The sequence below is a fragment of the Molossus molossus genome, unplaced genomic scaffold (genome assembly GCF_014108415.1).
Source record: "Molossus molossus isolate mMolMol1 unplaced genomic scaffold, mMolMol1.p scaffold_m16_p_9, whole genome shotgun sequence".
Classification (NCBI taxonomy): Eukaryota; Metazoa; Chordata; class Mammalia; order Chiroptera; family Molossidae; genus Molossus; species Molossus molossus.
In genome coordinates this window covers 49,229,216-49,246,435 of record NW_023425403.1, presented here as the reverse complement: position 1 = coordinate 49,246,435, position 17,220 = coordinate 49,229,216, and the positions used below count along the sequence as shown (strand labels likewise).

Here is a 17,220-nt window from a genome sequence, read left to right as displayed (position 1 = left end):
TGTTCTGAGATCATTTTCAAAGGGCTGGATAAGATTTGGCTACACTATTAAAAGATATCAAGATTACTTAGACCTTACATTTATGTTGTTTTTCAACAGGATGTCTTAAAACAAACTGGTAGCCAGTAAATTTTAAATGGCTGTTTTTCAGTGATTGCTTTGAGTGAAGTATGTAGTACTCAGAAGCTCTGATTTTAACAACCCTGCTTCCCCTACTACTGGAGAAATTATTAGGGCTAGGAAAGTGTACAAAGAGAGCAAGGCATGAAGGTGACTATGTCCACTGAGCAAGGGAAACCTACTAAATGCTGGTGCTGCCCATCGAATACAGCTAGTGCTGTATTTCTCATTTTCCTCTGCTCACTACTGGATACCTCATCGTGAGTTTAGTTTTTCTTTTCTTTTTTAATTGTCAGCTAAGCCAATAACACCAGCCACTCAAGAATTTTAGTAATGTCCTTGACAGCAAATTATTTTAGAAACCACTTTTTAAGTAATTCTGGGAAGCAGAGGTAGTCATTCAAAATGAAAAACAAGATACTAAAAACTTGGTACTGATTAATAGTAAGAGGAGGACCAATTAAAATAATACACGTAAGGACACACAAAGCAAAGTGCAAAATCCTAGACAGAAAAGTTACTTCTGTTACTGCCAATAATAACAACAATAAAACCACCAATATTAATATTGAGCTGGTCCAAAACAAAGCATAAAATGGGTCTTTATGCAGTTGTCTGCTTGATTACAAAAATGAGGATCGTAATTAGAGACTAAGTTTAGGAGGTGTGAGCTGGGTAACCTGACACTGTGTGGCCTTCTCTTCCCAGGGTACCTCCTGAAGTGTGTATTGGGCACAACCTTAAAGGGGAAGAAAGTCACATGGGAGCACTCTTAAAGAGTGTGGAAGACTTGCTAGATTGTGTATTTGTGTGTGCATATATTTCATCGGTCTGTTTATGTGTACAAATATATGCCTATATTTTTAGCAGCAGCTGGCAGCTGCACCCTCTTAAACCCAGATGTCTGAGCCTGGGGTCAGAACTTGAAGAAGCATGTTTCTTTACTTTTCTAGCTGTTTCCTTTCTCTCCTCCTTTCCTCTGTCTCTGTTACATTCTTCCCTCTTTCCTTCCTTTCTGTTGCCTCGTTATGTTACCTCTCTTTTCTTCATTGCCTCACATTTCCTTCCTTCCTGTCTTTATTCACCTTTCCCTGAACTAAGCCTCTGGGAAGTTTTCCAGGAATTTGCTTTTGTCCTTCAATTATAGGGGATTGTAATTTAAAAACATTTTTCATGAAACCAGGCGAGACCTTACAACCTGAGTGGTCAAGTATGGTATGTACTTTCTGTGGCTCATTAAACACTTACAAATAAAAATTTGTACTGGAACTAGCTTTGCCTTTTAATGGACCAGGGTTTCAGAAATTTAGGCTTGTTCCTCTCTTTCCCTGTTAAGTGAACTCTAAAGTGACTTGCAGGTGTTAGTGTTAGATGGTTACTCCAATAAAGGGTCAAAGGGCAAGCTGGCATCAAATGAGTGATCTTTTTATTAACCAGGCTCACAGCAAATAACAGATAATAACAGGAGAGTGACTGCAGTGTTTTTCTTCTCTCCTAGGATGCTGCCTCCCTGGGCTCTCAGAAGGGTGGAATCACCAAGCATGGTTGGCTGTACAAAGGCAACATGAACAGTGCGATAAGTGTGACCATGAGGGTAAGGAGGCCTGCCACCCTGTTTTCCCCTCTGATAAACCCTCTTTGCTGTAGGTCTTAGGAATAATGCTCAAGGTGAAGAGGTGTACTATTCTTTCTGATGAAAGTGACATTGTCTGGTTACTAAGATGCTCCCTTTGGTTAGTGAGATCAACCCCCATTCGTACAGACACTTCCACCCATGCACCCCATCACCCTCTCACCACCAGTGTGAAGAGATCGTCATTGGGCTGGTATGAAGGTCCAATTGTGAACACAGTCTTTTTTCTCTATATTAATTACAAAAATGGTACTTGGCACCTCAAAGAACATCCCCAAGAGGCTAAACCTAAGCGTTTTTGCGGAGGTCTACTGCGACAGTCAAGTGAAGTAAAAATTGAGGACTAAAGGTAAAATGGTCATGTGGAAGAAGGTTGCAAACAGGAAAGTAAAACCAGTGTAAAAATCTACTCAGGAGAGACATAGGGCAAGAGAAAGACCAGGACTAACAATAAAGAGAAAAGAAGCAATGGAAAGAAGACAGAATGGAGAGGGAGATAAAAATTATATCACGGGGAAATGCTGACTGTTTTAATCCTGAGGCTGGAAAATCATTCAGTGTCACGAGACAGTTTCTATTCTGTGTGAGCAAGGAACCCTGGGGATTTGAGAAAGTTTTCATAGCTCTGAGCTGCATCCCAAATAAGAACTCACTGCACTGCTTTTGGATAGGTATGTAAAATCCCAAATTCCGTGGTGAGAAAAATGACCTGTAGATGTTAGGTGAGTCACATTCTTAGAATTGAAATGCAGTGGAATTATTAGATGTGAAGGAGAGTCTTAACTCACCCAGTTACCTATGGCATTGGCCAGAATTAAATTTCATTTGAAGAGAACTGAACTGGTTTTCATGTGTCAAATTGTAAGTTATTAATAGAGATTGTGACTCTTCATTTTGAAACAATAGCTTTGTGTATATTTTTCTCTTAGTCATTTAAAAGACGGTTTTTCCACCTGATTCAACTTGGTGATGGATCCTACAATTTGAATTTTTACAAAGATGAAAAGATCTCCAAAGAACCTAAAGGATCAATATTTTTGGATTCCTGTATGGGTGTGGTTCAGGTAAATATGGAAATAATTGTATAAAGTTTTCTATTTGTAAAGGTACCATCTGTGAATGAGCAAATTCAAACAAACACTTCCAAAAATGGCACTTTTGTGGTAGAAATATAATAGCTGACTTCAAATGAGATAAGGTTTGTTTTTTGTTTTTTAAAAGATGGCAGGTATAACATAGAGGCAGAATTATGTTGTAGTAGTTCTTGTGCTTAAGATCTTGTGTTTAAAACCTGACTCAGCCACCTGGCCAGTGTGGCTCAGTGGTTGAGCGTCGACCCAGGCACCAAGAGGTCACCTGTTCGATTCTCGGTCAGGGCACATGCCCAGGTTGTGGGCCAAATTCCCAATAAGGGGCATGCAGGAGGCAGCCAGTCGGTGTTCTCTCTCATCGATGTTTCTGTCTCTCTCTCCCTCTCCCTTCCTCTCCTCTAAAATCAATAAAGGAAAAAATGTTTTTTAAAACCTGGCTCAGCCACCTTTTAGCTGACCTTGGACAGCTGTTACCTGAAGTTTCTTCATTTTCCAAATTCAGATAATGATAATGCTTCCTTAACAGGGTAAGTGGGAGTATTGGTTGAGCTAACTTGGAAATATTTAGTACAGTTCTTAGCATTTCAGTGATGACTTTTATCACTACCACCATAGACCAATGGCAGAGTAGTATATTGCTCAAGAGATTAGGTTTCAGATCCAAACTGAGTTCAAATCCCTGCTCTACCACGTAGCAACTGTGTAACCTTGGAGAAACTATTTAACCTCTCTGTGCCTTAGTTTCCTCCTTTGTTAAATAGGGATGGTAATCGTATCAAATATGGTTTCTGAGATTAATTGATGGAAGAGCTTAGAATAGTACTGGCACATGGTAAGCATTCAGCAGCCAGTATTAGATATTTTTGTCATAGTGCTATTGCAGTTGTAGAGTTATTCTTAAAAATTATCTTTGGCCCTGGCTGGTTTGGCTTAGCGGTTAGAGTGTCAGCCTGCGGTCCTGAGAGACCCAGGTTCGGTTCCCACTAAGAGCATGTACCTCGGTTGCAGTTTGTCTCTGGCCCTAGTTGGGTCATGGGGGTGGCAGCCGCTCGATGTGTCCCTTTCACGTCGATGTTTCTCTCTCTCTTCCTCTTCCACTCTATCTGAGCAAAAAAATGGAAAAATGCCCTTGGGTGAAGATTTAAAAAATAATTATCTTTGGCCTTGGCTGGTTTGGTTCAGAGGTTAGAGTGTCAGCCTGCGGTCCAGAGAGGCCTGGGTTCGGTTCCCACTAAGGGTGCGTACCTCGGTTGCGGTTTGTCCCCGGCCCTGGTCGGGTCATGTGGGTAGCAACCACTTGATGTGTTCCTTTCACATCAGTGTTTCTCCCTCCCTCCCTCCCTCTCTCCCTCCCTCCCTCCCTCCCTCCCACTCTATCTGAACAAAAAATGGAAAAATGTCCTCTAGTGAGGATAAAAAACAATTATCTTTGATTATAGATAATACACAAATATATACATATTATGACAATCAGACAATACTGATAATGTGGAAGTTCTTGTTGACCCCAGTTGCTCCCTTTCCCAAAGAGCTGCTTTTGCCAGTTTGGTGTTCTCCTTTCATACCTTTGTAGAATTGTCTTTGAAAGCAGATTGCCAGTTTTCCTCTCTGTTCGACAATCTAGCCATCTACCCAGTCCCCTGCCATTTTTCAGGAAGATTTAAGGCTGCAACTTACAAGGATACCATATATTTAAAGTGGGTTTGAAAGCAGAAAGGTAAACAAAAAGTCAGGGTAGGGAGGAGGTAAAGTGGAATTAAGGTAAGGAAAAAATATGTGTTATAAAGATCTAATACCAGCTTTGGTGGGCAATAAACTGGGCCCTGCACTTCCCAGCTGGGAGACCGGTTCAGTCACACAGCACACAGATACAATCTAATTAGTCAGAAGCTGCTCAGGCGATCTCAGAATGAAGATCATTCAAGCATTTCTCTTGGGGGCCCTCATACAGAGGGCACTGTGTGATTAATGAACAATCTCCTTGACAACTGCTCACAATAGATACTGTCACTACTATCAGAGAATTCCCCCTTAAAATGGCTCAACGTTAGCTAATGACATCAGTCAGAAGCTTGATTCTACCAGAAAGGTTGTTTTGTGGAGCCAGAGTGGTTAATTTTAGACTCACAACTCTTTGGTTTGACCCTCAGGTATACTTGTTTATGTATGCATGTTTACTTAAAATTACATTGCATTTTCACTTAAGTAATTGTTCAAACAGTGCAGAAAGCTAACACTAAAGGCACAGTCCTGCCTGCATCACCCCCACCTCACCCACTCCTCACTCTCCTAACATGGTCATGTTCAACTCTTTTCATTAGTTTTTCTGGGACTTGTCTTCATATTGCCGGAAGGAGTGTTTGTGCTCTTCATTCATCAGTTGTGGACATTATGTGCTGGTGATAGGATTTTAGCTCCTGCTTCCTTCCTTTCTGCTCCAATCTGGACTACATTTGGCCCTTGAACAACATAAGGATTAGGGGCACCAACCACCTGCAGAGTCCAAAATCCATGTATAATTTTTGACTCCCTCAGAACCTAACTATTGTTGACCAGAAGCCTTACCAACAACATAAACAGTAGATTAATACATGTTTTGTATACTATATATATATCCTGCATTTTTATGTTTGTGCCATGTATGGATGAGTTTTTATAAATTTTAACTTTTTATAATAGACTTCTGAATATTTTATTTTTTTAGAGAGAGTGGAAGGGGAAAGGGAGGATGGGGAGAGAGAGAGAAACATCAATGTGAAAGAGACACATCGATTGGTTGCCTCCTGCACATGCCATGACTGGGGCCAGGGATTAAACCTGAAACCCAGGCACGGGCCCTTGACCAAGAACTGAACCCCTGACCCTTTGCTATGAGGGCTGACACTAATCACTGAGCCACACCGGCCAGGGCATCCCATATATTTATTGAAAAAATACACATATAAGTGGACTTGTGCAGTTCAAACCCATGTCATTCAAGCATTAAATGTAATTGCATCAAATGTATTTCAAGCCTCTGCACAACCACCATCCTGAAAATTCCCTTTACCTTCTCCCCTGTGTTGGGTTCCCTGTTTCAAGGACCCTATGTCGTCTTCCTTCTTATTTTACTTTCTTATTTTGGAGGAGTACATCCTCCAGTAGCTTTTTGAGAAATTATGTGTAAGATGTTAATATTTTTAGGGTTAGCATATCTGCAAATATCTTTATTTTTGCACTTATACTTAACTAATAGTTTGGTTGGATATAGAAAATCCCATAAAATTTACCTTAGAATTTAAAGGCATTTCATTATCTTCTAGGTGACCATGTTGTTTTGGAATCTGATTTTATTCTTAGTCCCTGTTCTTTATGATCTTCTTTTTATCTCTGGTGACCTGAATTTTAAGTTATTGTGTCTTGATTTTTACTTTTTGGTAAGTTTTTAGTTAAGGCATAACATAAAAAAAGAAAATATACAAATAGTGAATGTGAGACTGAATTTCTACAAAGTTTGGATCTCTTTTGTTTTTTGTGCTAAGAGCTCTGTTCTCATACTGAAAATTGCCCTGCAAGTTCTAGCCACCTGGGTCTTCCTGACCTCCAGTCTGTCTCTTCAACTCAGGGAAACTGAAGGACTCTGTTTGGGTTTCCCTTCCTGAGCCATGACCCAGATATTGCCTCCAGGCAAAAAGCTGAGGTGGTGGTAGGGCTCACTTCATTCATTTCCCTTCTCTCAGGGATCCCAGAGCTGCCCTCCCTATCGTCAAATATCTGAAAACAGTTGTTTTATCCATTCTGTCCAGTTTTCTAGTAGTTATGATGGGAGAGTAAGTCCAGACCCTGTTACTTTATCATGGCTACAAGTAGAAGTTGACGGTCCAAACTCAGATATTTTCAGGAGCTAAGCAGATAATTAAGTGACAGAAGAGAACAGGGTGTAAAGCAATAGTGAATACTCGGGACTGTGACAGCCGGTGGTCCCACTTAAAGAGGATGCTGCCAGGTGGAAACACCAGATTAGGGTTGCCAGATCATCGGGTTTTTCAAGAGAGGTGGAAATACAAAATTTAAGTCAAATCTTGGTGTTGTTAATTATTGTTAACTAATTAAAAAACAAAACTGTGCAGAACCCCCCACCCCCAGATTGGGAGAGGAGTGGAATACATGAAAGTGTATTTGGGCCCTGGATCAAGAGTAAAGCATCACTTAACACTGAAAATTATTATGTGTCAACAACTAATTGGCATGTGGATATCTTCTGGCTAGTAACCCAACCTGACCTGAAAGCTGCCACTGTAGAAACCTAATTATATCACAGTATGTTTATTCTCAGTGTAAAGTTAGGAGCACCAGAGTGAATTGGTCTGTGATGGCAATTTAATTTCTTGTATGGGATTCCCAAGTAGGAGTTTGATTTATCTTTTTAAGTTGAGAGACTATTTAAGTTACTTTTTAGTTGAGCTTTCTGGCATTTGGAAAGTAGGAAGTAATTGCTTTGTTTCATAAGAGTTTTGTTGCTGGTCTTTGGCACAGCGCATACATGATTTGTAAGTACAGCATCTCTGGGCTATCATTCAGTCTCTGGAGGGACGTCAGAATCTGAGGTTCTGACTGCATATTCTTTTGTAGATGTGGCTGATGGTGTTTTTCATTTAATAAATTGTATCTAAGGCTTCAGAAAGTTAAAATCATTTGTTTTTATCCATATCCATTGTGAGCCAAGCTCCCCAAAGTTGTGATTTAAGTGTTTTGGGGTCTTTAAAAAATATATTGCTATTAGACATTATTAAAAATTAGTTGATCAGTGCTGTGAGTTCAAAGAAATGCCTAAAGTAAAATTTTAAACTAGTCCTGTATGGAATTCAGGCTAGAATGTTAAGCCCTCAAAGTATTTTAGAAGCTTGGAGTGATTATACTTATTTTGTAGATAAGGAATAATTCAGGATCAAGGCCTAATGTTCTACCCACACCCCCTTTAACATTTTACTTTCAGAATCGTGAGGAAAAAGAAAACTCTTTTCACTTCCAGACTTTGATTCTGATTCTTGCCTTGAAGTGAAGTTGAAGTGAGGTCCAGGGCAGCAATTAGGGCACCCACAGTGGGCAGTCTGTACACAGCAGTTTGTGTGGCTTTGCTGGGAGCAGCACTCCCCTCCCTTCCTGTTTCTGAGAACTACACTGAGAGGCCTTTGGGAGGGTGTCTGTGTCCCTGAGACCTGCACTGAGAAGCCCCCACAGGGACTGCAGCTGACCAGCTAGAATTTCAGTGGACAAGGGATCTGCTCCGCACCGAACAGATTGGCAGGAGTTTGTGATACCATGTCCCTCAGCCTTTACCTACAAGGAATCTTGTGCCATGATCCTTAGAGCTTAACCTCTATCTAATGCAATCACAGGGGATGATTTTACACCCCCCCCCCCCTTGGGGATGTTTAGCAATATCTAGAGACACGTTTTGATCTCCACAACTGGAGGGGAATGCTACTGGCATCTAACGGGTAAGGCCAGGCAGGGATGCTGCTAAACCATCTACAGTGCACAGGACACCTCCAGAACAGAATTACCAGTCCAAATATCAGTAGTGCAGAGCTTGAGAAACCCTAGTCTAGGACACATTCATCCTTCATTTAATGCATGTGGACTACTGTTTATATACTTTGAGTCAAATACCCTTTCACAGGCGTAAAAACTACAGGCACGAGGGACTGGGAAGATAGACACAGTGCCAATACCTTTTGGGACTCATAGCGATGAGAAAGTTCTAGAAAAGGAAGTCAAGCAAGTTCATAGATAATAGTTTGCTTTTAAAAACGTAATACCACACACTAGTTCATTAAAAGGGGGGGGGGGGGGGACTGGAGGGATTGAACATTTTCAGTGAAATTTCATTTGCTCAGATATCTTTCAAAAGCCTTTTATTTGTCAGGCAGCATTCTAGAAATGGGGATACAGCATTGAGCAAATGAAATCTCTGCCTTGAGGAACTTCCATTCCATTGGAGGGGACAGACAGCAAATAAGATGAGTATTTAAACTATGGAGTATGTCAGATGGAAAAACAAAGCTATGGAGAAAATAAAGCAGGAAAGGTGGACATTGATGGGTTTTATGGAGAGGGGGCTTGTTCTGAAATGCCAATGTGATAGCATCCATCAGCAAATAATAAAGAGAAAATGTTTAAGGCCATTCCAATTCTTTTAAAATATATCTCTTTACCCTCTGTTCCATTTCAGAACAACAAAGTCAGGCGTTTTGCTTTTGAGCTCAAGATGCAGGACAAAAGCAGTTATCTTTTGGCAGCAGACAGTGAAGTAGAAATGGAAGAATGGATCACAACTCTAAACAAGATTCTCCAGCTCAATTTTGAAGCTGCCATGCAAGAAAAGCGAAATGGAGACTCTCATGAAGGTAGGTAGGTCTAGCTTTCCCCAAGTGCAGGGTACATTCTGCAGGTGTCCTTTAATTTTGCCAGAAGGCATAGAAAGTAGACAAATATATTGCACATGTACATGAGAGGTGAGGCAGATGTTTGCTTTTCACAGAGAGCCTATCTAAAAGACATTTTGTCACATTACAGTTTACTACCCTGACATCATTGTTATAAAGAAATCATGTAATTGGAAGAACCACAGGATTTGGAAGCAGAAAGGAAGAACTGAGTTTGAATCCTAGCAATAAATACCATTTTTTCAGCTGTGAGACCTTGGGCAAGCTGCTTACATTTTCTGAGTGTTGGTTTACTCACCTATAAAATGGGACTAAAAAATGGAATTTGCTGATTAAGGGGAAGATTAAGAAAGATAATGTATGTTTTTTTGGTTTGTTTTTTCAGGTCTTTAGACAGGTGATTCTCAACTCTGTCTGTGTCTTAGAAATGCCTAGGAACTTTTTTAAAAATTCTTTTTTTTTGGTCCCACCAAGATTCTGACTTAGTTGGCCTGAGGAGGCCTGACTTTCAGCATGTCTGATGGGTGTGGTCCTGTGAGCTGATGTTCATGGCTAGTATCAGTTCTAATTAGACAGTGTCTGTTCATGCTGTACCACCTATCAAATGATGAACTCTCACCATTGGGCCTGGGCATCAGAGTTTGTTTTTGTTTTTTTGTTTTTTTTAAAGAATAGTTTATTGATTTTTGTTGTTAATCTTCACCCCTCACCTGAGAATACATATACATATTTTCCACTGATATTAGAGAGAGTGGAAGGGAGGGAGAGAGGAGGAGAGAGAGAGAAACATTGATGTGAAAGAGACACATCAATTGTTTGCCTCTTATACTCACCCTGACCTAGGCCTGGAATCGAATCTGCAACCCAGGTACGTGCCCTTGCCCAGGAATCAAACACTCAACCCTTCAGTGCACAAGACCTATGCTCTTACTACTGAGCAAAACTGGCCAGGGCCGTCAGAGTTCTTTTTTTAAAGCTCCAAGGTGTTCATCGGCCTGCGGACCAGAGAGTCCCGGGTTCGGTTTCCACTAAGGGCATGTACCTCGGTTGCAGTTTGTCCCCGGCCCTGGTTGGGGTCGTGTGGGTGGTAGCTAGTCGATGTGTCTGTCTCACATTGATGTTTCTCTCTCTCTCTTCCTTCCTCTCTCTCTCCTGCTCTATCTGAAGATAAATGCAAAAATGTCCTCGGGTAAGGATTATTAAAAAAAATAAAAAATAAAGCTCCAAGGTGTTTCTAATGGACATCCAGAGTTGAAATCCACTGCGTTCTAGGGCACATAAGAGAAATGGCCTTCCTCCTCCTCTTTTAAAAAATATGTATGTTCAACTGCAAGTGACTCAGGTAATCTTTTTTGCCATTTTAGATGATGAACAAAGCAAATTGGAAGGTTCCGGTTCTGGTTTAGATAGCTATCTGCCTGAACTTGTCAAGGTAACATCATCTTAAATCTTTTGCTCTACATAGAATGATATTAAACTATTTCTCATTTCATCTGTTGAAATGATTAGGAGTTATATTGTAGTAAATCATTAAAATGACATTGTAGTTCCTGCTCTTTCATTTCTAGCTTTGATATTTGCTGAGGTGAAATATACTAGTAGTCTGAGTCAAATTTCAGTCTGTTTTCCAGAAAGTGCCTTACAAAGTATATCTTTAAGTCAGTGTTTTCAACTGGTATGCCATAAGAATTTTTAAAACATGCAATACCTGATTATTTAGTCAGAGACACTGACCTCCAACAGCCAACACAATAATAGCTGTCTTTTGATTCATTCAAAATTATACCTATTTTTTTGTCAGATCAACAAAAATTTAACATTTTTTGGTGTGTTGTAGAATTTTAGTAATTAGTTTATGTGTCATGAGATGAAAAAGGTTGCAGGTCGCTGCTTTATGTGTTTTTCCCTCCATAATATTTAGTACTGTATTACAAGTACTGAAGAAATGACCAAAATACACATGGTAACAAGTACTTATGCAGCCCTTATTCAGTTAATAGACACAATTCCAAAGATGATGATTCCATGGGAATCTTGCCTCTAAACCAGAGAGGGGTAACCTATAAATTGTTCATGGGTCATTCTGAATGAAATAAAGTTACACCTGTTTTTTATAATTTTGAGAACCTTACAAGTTTTACTGAAAAACACAAAGAACAAAACAACTATATTCCCACCACCCAGATTCAACACTTGTTACTATGTTTCTAGCTTCCATATATTTTAAAGAAAGAAAATACCAAGTTATAATTTTTTTTAAACATCGTTCTTACTCCATTCCATCCTTTTTCTGCAACCTCACCCAGAGACAACCACTATTAAGAGTTTTCTGGGGTTACTCCCATTTAATTTTTATCCTTATCAGTATATCTGTTATAATGACATATATGGTTGTGTTTTGTATGTTTAAAAATGTTATATTAAAAATGTTATATAAAGGCTAACATATTATTTTGCACTTGTTTTTATTTTTTAATTCAGCATGGTTTTGAGCTCCATCCAAATTGACATATAGATCTTGCTTATCCCATTGTGTAAGCTTTTATATTAGTTGTTCTATTATTTTTAGTGTTTTCTGTTACAGTGTTACAATGAATATTCTTGTACTTGTTTCCTTATGTGCATCTATGAATGACTTCTTTTTTAAATGAGAGAAATATCTTTGTCTTCTCTAGCTCTTTCTATGCTTACTCTGTTACTGCCTTTCTATTCTTTTCCCCCCAAATACAATGAAATAGAAACTGCACACACCCACATCTTAAACACTGTAATAGAAAACATGGTTTATCTATATACGATTATAAATAGACTAGCATTCAGCTTTGACCTTTCCGTTAGACAAAATGGTTCTAAAATATAAAATCTCCCTCCCTGGCTAGGACCTCAGAATATTGTTTTTCTTAAAACTTGACTGTTACCACAATATCTTTTTAGCACCTGCCTATTAAAGCTAATTTTAGTACCACCATTGTAACCACCTTTTAGGCTGGAGAGAGTTTTGGTGTGTTTGCTTTTTCGTGTTATGAACTTCTGTGCATCTTATTTTACATTGAGATTTGCTTTTTATTTCTAGATGTTTGGGGCTTCATAATTTCTCAAAGCAAACATTTGTTGAAACAGATAATATATGCAATACAATTCTAAAAGTAACTTTCTACACTTACTGGGTGAACACAGTGGATACCTAGGAAAAAACTCATTATTTGAGCCTAATGTTGATTAATTAGAAATCTGTATTCTTTCTTGTGAAGACATACAGGAGTTGTGCTCTCCTTTCTTCTCTCATTGCCTACTACTACCTAGCTAGCATAATTCAGAATTCCTTGATCCTAAGACCTAGGGAGATTTAAATATATATATATATATATTCATTCATATTTGGAGCCATTTTCAAATGGGGCGTAAAAACCATGTAGCTGAAGCTATTTTAGTGGGTAAAATCAATTTAATTGGTTTCAACCCCCATTTCTTATTTACATTTTGTTTTATTTTTTATTTTTTAATTGAAGTAGTACTTACATACACTGAATTATCAAGTACTAATTGTACAGCTTGATGGATTTCACATTTGTGTACCCAGATAACCACCATAGATCTCAATACATAGAACATTTCCAGCACCCAGCAGACTGTCTTGTAACCCCTCCAGCTGATATGCCCGTTCTTTTGATCTCTGTCATTGTGGATTAGTCTCAGCTCTTCTAGACCTTCCTGTAGATGGAATCATGCAGTGTGCACTCTCTGTGTCAGGCTTCTTTAGCTCCACATTGTGTGACCGAGATTTTTAATAAAAAAAGGATAGAGGATAAAAAACAAAAAAAAAAATTTAATTTTTAGCCCTCGCCGGTTTGGCTCAGCGGTTAGAGCATCGGCCTGCGGTCCGGAGAGACCCGGGTTTGGTTCCCGCTAAGGGCATGTACCTCGGTTGCAGTTTGTCCCTGGCCCTGGTTGGTCTTGCGGGTGGCAGCCACTCGATGTGTCCCTTTCACGTCGATGTTTCTCTCTCTCTTCCTCTCTCTCCCTCCCACTCTATCTGTGCAAAAAAAAATGGAAAAATGTCCTCGGGTGAGGATAAAAAAAAAAAAAAAAAAAAAAATTTTAAAAAAGGATAGAATTGAATAGAGAATGTGAAGCACACTGCTCTTAATGATGATATATATTACATTATAACTATAGCTATAGATACAGATATTGCATGTGCATTGGGTTGTGATGTAAATGTATTTTTTACTGTGGGTCATGAAACATGCAGCATTATAAGGGGCTTAACTGTTGTCTTTTTATCCCTGGCTCTCAAGTGTTTTAAAGATACTTTCATTTAAGAAGGTAGAAAGAGGCAAAAGGTCATTTTTCAAAGGGTAAAAAAAAGAATAAAGAAAATTAAGATGTATTATCCTTCATCATGCTGCCATCATGCTCTTAGGTGGCAGGTGTCCATCCATGGGTGTTGCCTTTGTGGTGCACAGTGTGAGGGGCCCAGGTTCCTACTGTGCCCGGCTCTCAGCTCCTTTACAATCTAGGGCCCCGAGTATAAGTGTGGTTTTGGCTGTTTACACCTCCCTCCAGTGTATCTGGAGTGGTGATCATTTATACCTGTTAAGAAAGCAGGGATATTGACCAATAACTGGTCATCTGGTTTTAGAAGGAATGGATTCAGTAGTGGAGAATTTGTGATTGAAGTGTACAGAGTGGGAGCGGGGAGGGAGAGAGGCTGGAAGCAGAGCTGTACAAGGAGGGGAGTTTAATCAGGGGATGACAAAGTTACAAGGTCAGTACCAGGGAAGGAAGGTGTAAGAAAGGGCCCAGCTGGTGATCAGGCCACAGTTAAGATTTTGGAGAAAAGACTAGAACAGTGGGGGCAGGCAGAAAGCTGTTAAAGGTATAATTTAACAGCAATTCCTCTCTGGTCAACTCTTCTTTCTGCTTCATTTATCCTGTTCGCCTGGTTTTTGTTTTCCACTGTGACTGAGACATGACCAAAGAGGATATGAGTGACAGGAAGTTGTTTTAGTACAAAAATAACTGAAGTCTCATTCTGGAATGTAATGGAGGGGCCCTTTACATGTGGTAGGGGATGATATGAACTTAGGTTTCAGAATATTTTGTATATTCTTGGCCCTTATGTTGTTTGTACATTTAGTGTTGAATATTGTTATTTTATTAGGCAACATGCTGTATTTACCCTAAAACCTGTTCTTTTCTTCCTTTTGTCTAATATGAAACCAAACATGTTTGTTGTCAATTTAACAGCATTTATAGCATCAGAGTACTTAGTCTTATAAACATTTTTATTGGTTATATAAACTATAAAGTTAGTTAACTCTTCAAAGTCTAGGGTTAATGTGACCAGATTATTAAACCTGATTACTATTTAATTTCTTTCTCTGGTTATATTTATCTTCGGTGACATTGGGACATATATCCCCTCCTTGTGTAGAGACAGTATGAAGAAAACCTTCATGCTTCTAACTTATATTTTTCTCCTCCAGTTTTTGTTTTATTTTTTTAGCTTTTTTTTTTTTAATGTTTTTATTGATTTTTTTTAGAAAGAAAAGAAGGGAGAGAGAGAAACATCGATGTGAGAAGCATTAGTGGGCTGCCTTCTGCATGCCCCCTACTGGGGATCAAGCCCACAATTGGGGCATGTGCCCTGACCAGGAATCGAAGTAGGACCTCTTAGTCCACTGAACCACACCAGCTGGGCTGAGTCTTTTTTTCCCCCAGTCCACAGAGAACAACACCTCACCTGAATTTGGTCTGAAAGAGAAGCATTATTTTATGTTAACCCAAAATTGCTCACATCCAAATACCTTATAACTTCTCTTTAGCTAAGGCACTTATCTTTCTGGGTAAATCTTCCACAGTTATGCACAGAATAAAGAATGGTGTCCCAACCTTTATGACGAGGTTGAGTAGGGTTGGGTGGCTAAGCTCAGCAGTACATATCAGAACCCAGTTTCACAGACACCTTTGCTGATTTTGTAAACCAAGTCTGCAACAGATGTTTTCTTCCCTATATCCTAATCCAGAAAACTGTGTAATTGTATTATGATCCAAAGGACTTGGCGAGGGTAGTGTTTGTGAGGGCAGCTGGCGTTCCATGTCTGGGGCCTTCTTATTCGATAATGCTTTACGATAGCTTTGTGACCCAGGATGGATGGTCCTGGGGAGTTGGGTATCTTGGAAGTAGTGGAAACAGAACAAATCATGACAGCTCTTTGAATTAAAAAGTATATTTTCTGGCCTCAAAGGATTTTGCTAAATTTTCCTATTTTAACTCATTCTGTTTAAAGGAACAAGCAATCAACACAGTATCATTCTGATAACTCATTTTCAAAATAAAATGCTGTTGGCCATAGTCTTTGACCTTTGATGGTTTTGTCTGTGCTCAGAGGTAACCTTAAGATGTAAAGTAGGGCCCTGGCCAGTTTGGCTCAGCGGTTAGAGCGTTGGCCTGCGGTCCGGAGAGACCCAGGTTCGGTTCCCGCTAAGGGCACGTACTTCGGGCCCTGGTTGGTCGTGCGGGTGGCAGCCCCTCGATGTGTCCCTTCACGTCGATGTTTCTCACTCTCTCTCCCTTCCTCTCTCTCCCTCCCACTCTATCTGTACAAAAATGGAAAAATATCCTTGGGTGAGGATAAAAAAAAAGATGTAAAGTAGGCCTACAGCAGTCCCTCTTGAAACTTGAAATGTTTGGTCCATTATTACCCCTTAAGACAGGGGAGAAAACATTGTCAGGGTGTGTCATTCGTGGTTAAACTTAGGGTTTACAGAAGTGGGGGAATAGCCTTTGTTCTACAAATCATTCTCTTCTTTGACTTCTGAGCAAGTGCCAGTTTTTACAGAGAACAGCTTTGTCATTGTCCATTTTCCTCTATACTGAGCCCAAAGTATTAGATGGGGCTATGGATAGAACAGCAGCTACAGGGTTTGGGGAAGCACCAGTCAAGTTCTTCCTACCTCCACAGTATGAACTAACCACAGGTTATTTTAAAAGCAGAGCTGGTTTCTGTCACTTTGAAAAGTGTTAGATGGCATAGTCTGTGGGATAATGTTTTTGTTTTGTTTTCACAGCTATATTTTGTAGGCCTTTTCAATTGTGAGAGTACATAACAAATTTGTCTTTACTAAAATTTAAGTAAAAATAAATGTGCTTACTGTAAGTAAAAATATCCAAAATTAGCCCTGGCCATTATGCTTAGTTGTTAGAGCATCAAGTAGAGCTGAAGGGTCATGGGTTTGATTCCTGGTCATGGGCACATGTAGCAGATTCCCTCCCTGGCCCTGTTTGGGGCATGCATTCTGGAGTTAAACAATTGATGTGTCTCTCTCACATCTATGTCTCTGTCTCTGTCTCTGTCTCTCTCTCTCTCTCTCTCTCTTTCTCCCCCTCCCTTTCCTTTCCTCCCTTCCACTCTCTCTTAAAAAATTAATGGAAAAAATATTCTTGGATGAGGATTAACAACAAAATATCCAAAGTTATATAAAGAAAAGTGATTCTTCTTCCTCATGCTTCATTGCCACATTCCTTAGAGCACCCATGTTATTAACCTGTTGTAATTCCTCTTTCACTAAACCAGTTACTCATAGAAACATAAACATGTATGTAGTGTTTTAAATGATTTTTTAAAAATATGCTCGTGATGTATATGTTACTCTGCAGCTTGTTCTATCACTTAAAAGTATTTCATAGCTGTCCCTGCATCTAGTTCACTCATTTTCATGGCTGCATAATATTCTAGATTTGGATATTGCACACTTTTTTTTTACTATGTTTTTACTTACGAACACACTTTTTTACTTATGAACACTTAGGTTATTTTCCATTTTTAGCCTCTACAAACACACAATAAACATTATAATATATTTATGAGCTTAAATACAAGTATTTTTATTTCAATAGGAGAAATTTTCCAAAGTGGGATTTCTGGATCAGAGGTTAATGTTT

The 17,220-nt window shown here is 39.3% G+C and overlaps 1 protein-coding gene across 12 annotated transcripts in view; it reads left to right on the top strand.

The window, feature by feature from the left end:
- The window catches only part of DOCK9 (dedicator of cytokinesis 9), a 293,010-nt gene that overhangs the window by 166,614 nt on the left and 109,176 nt on the right, over nucleotides 1-17,220 (top strand). For 11 of the 12 annotated variants that reach the window (XM_036250431.1, XM_036250430.1, XM_036250427.1 and 8 more), the window contains exons 6-9: nucleotides 1,619-1,714; nucleotides 2,683-2,817; nucleotides 9,059-9,233; nucleotides 10,637-10,704. In XM_036250431.1, the coding sequence (XP_036106324.1) occupies nucleotides 1,619-1,714; nucleotides 2,683-2,817; nucleotides 9,059-9,233; nucleotides 10,637-10,704 (474 nt within the window). Of the gene's footprint in view, nucleotides 1-1,618; nucleotides 1,715-2,682; nucleotides 2,818-9,058; nucleotides 9,234-10,636; nucleotides 10,705-17,220 lie in introns of those variants that run through there. The other variant, XM_036250432.1, reaches the window with a different exon arrangement.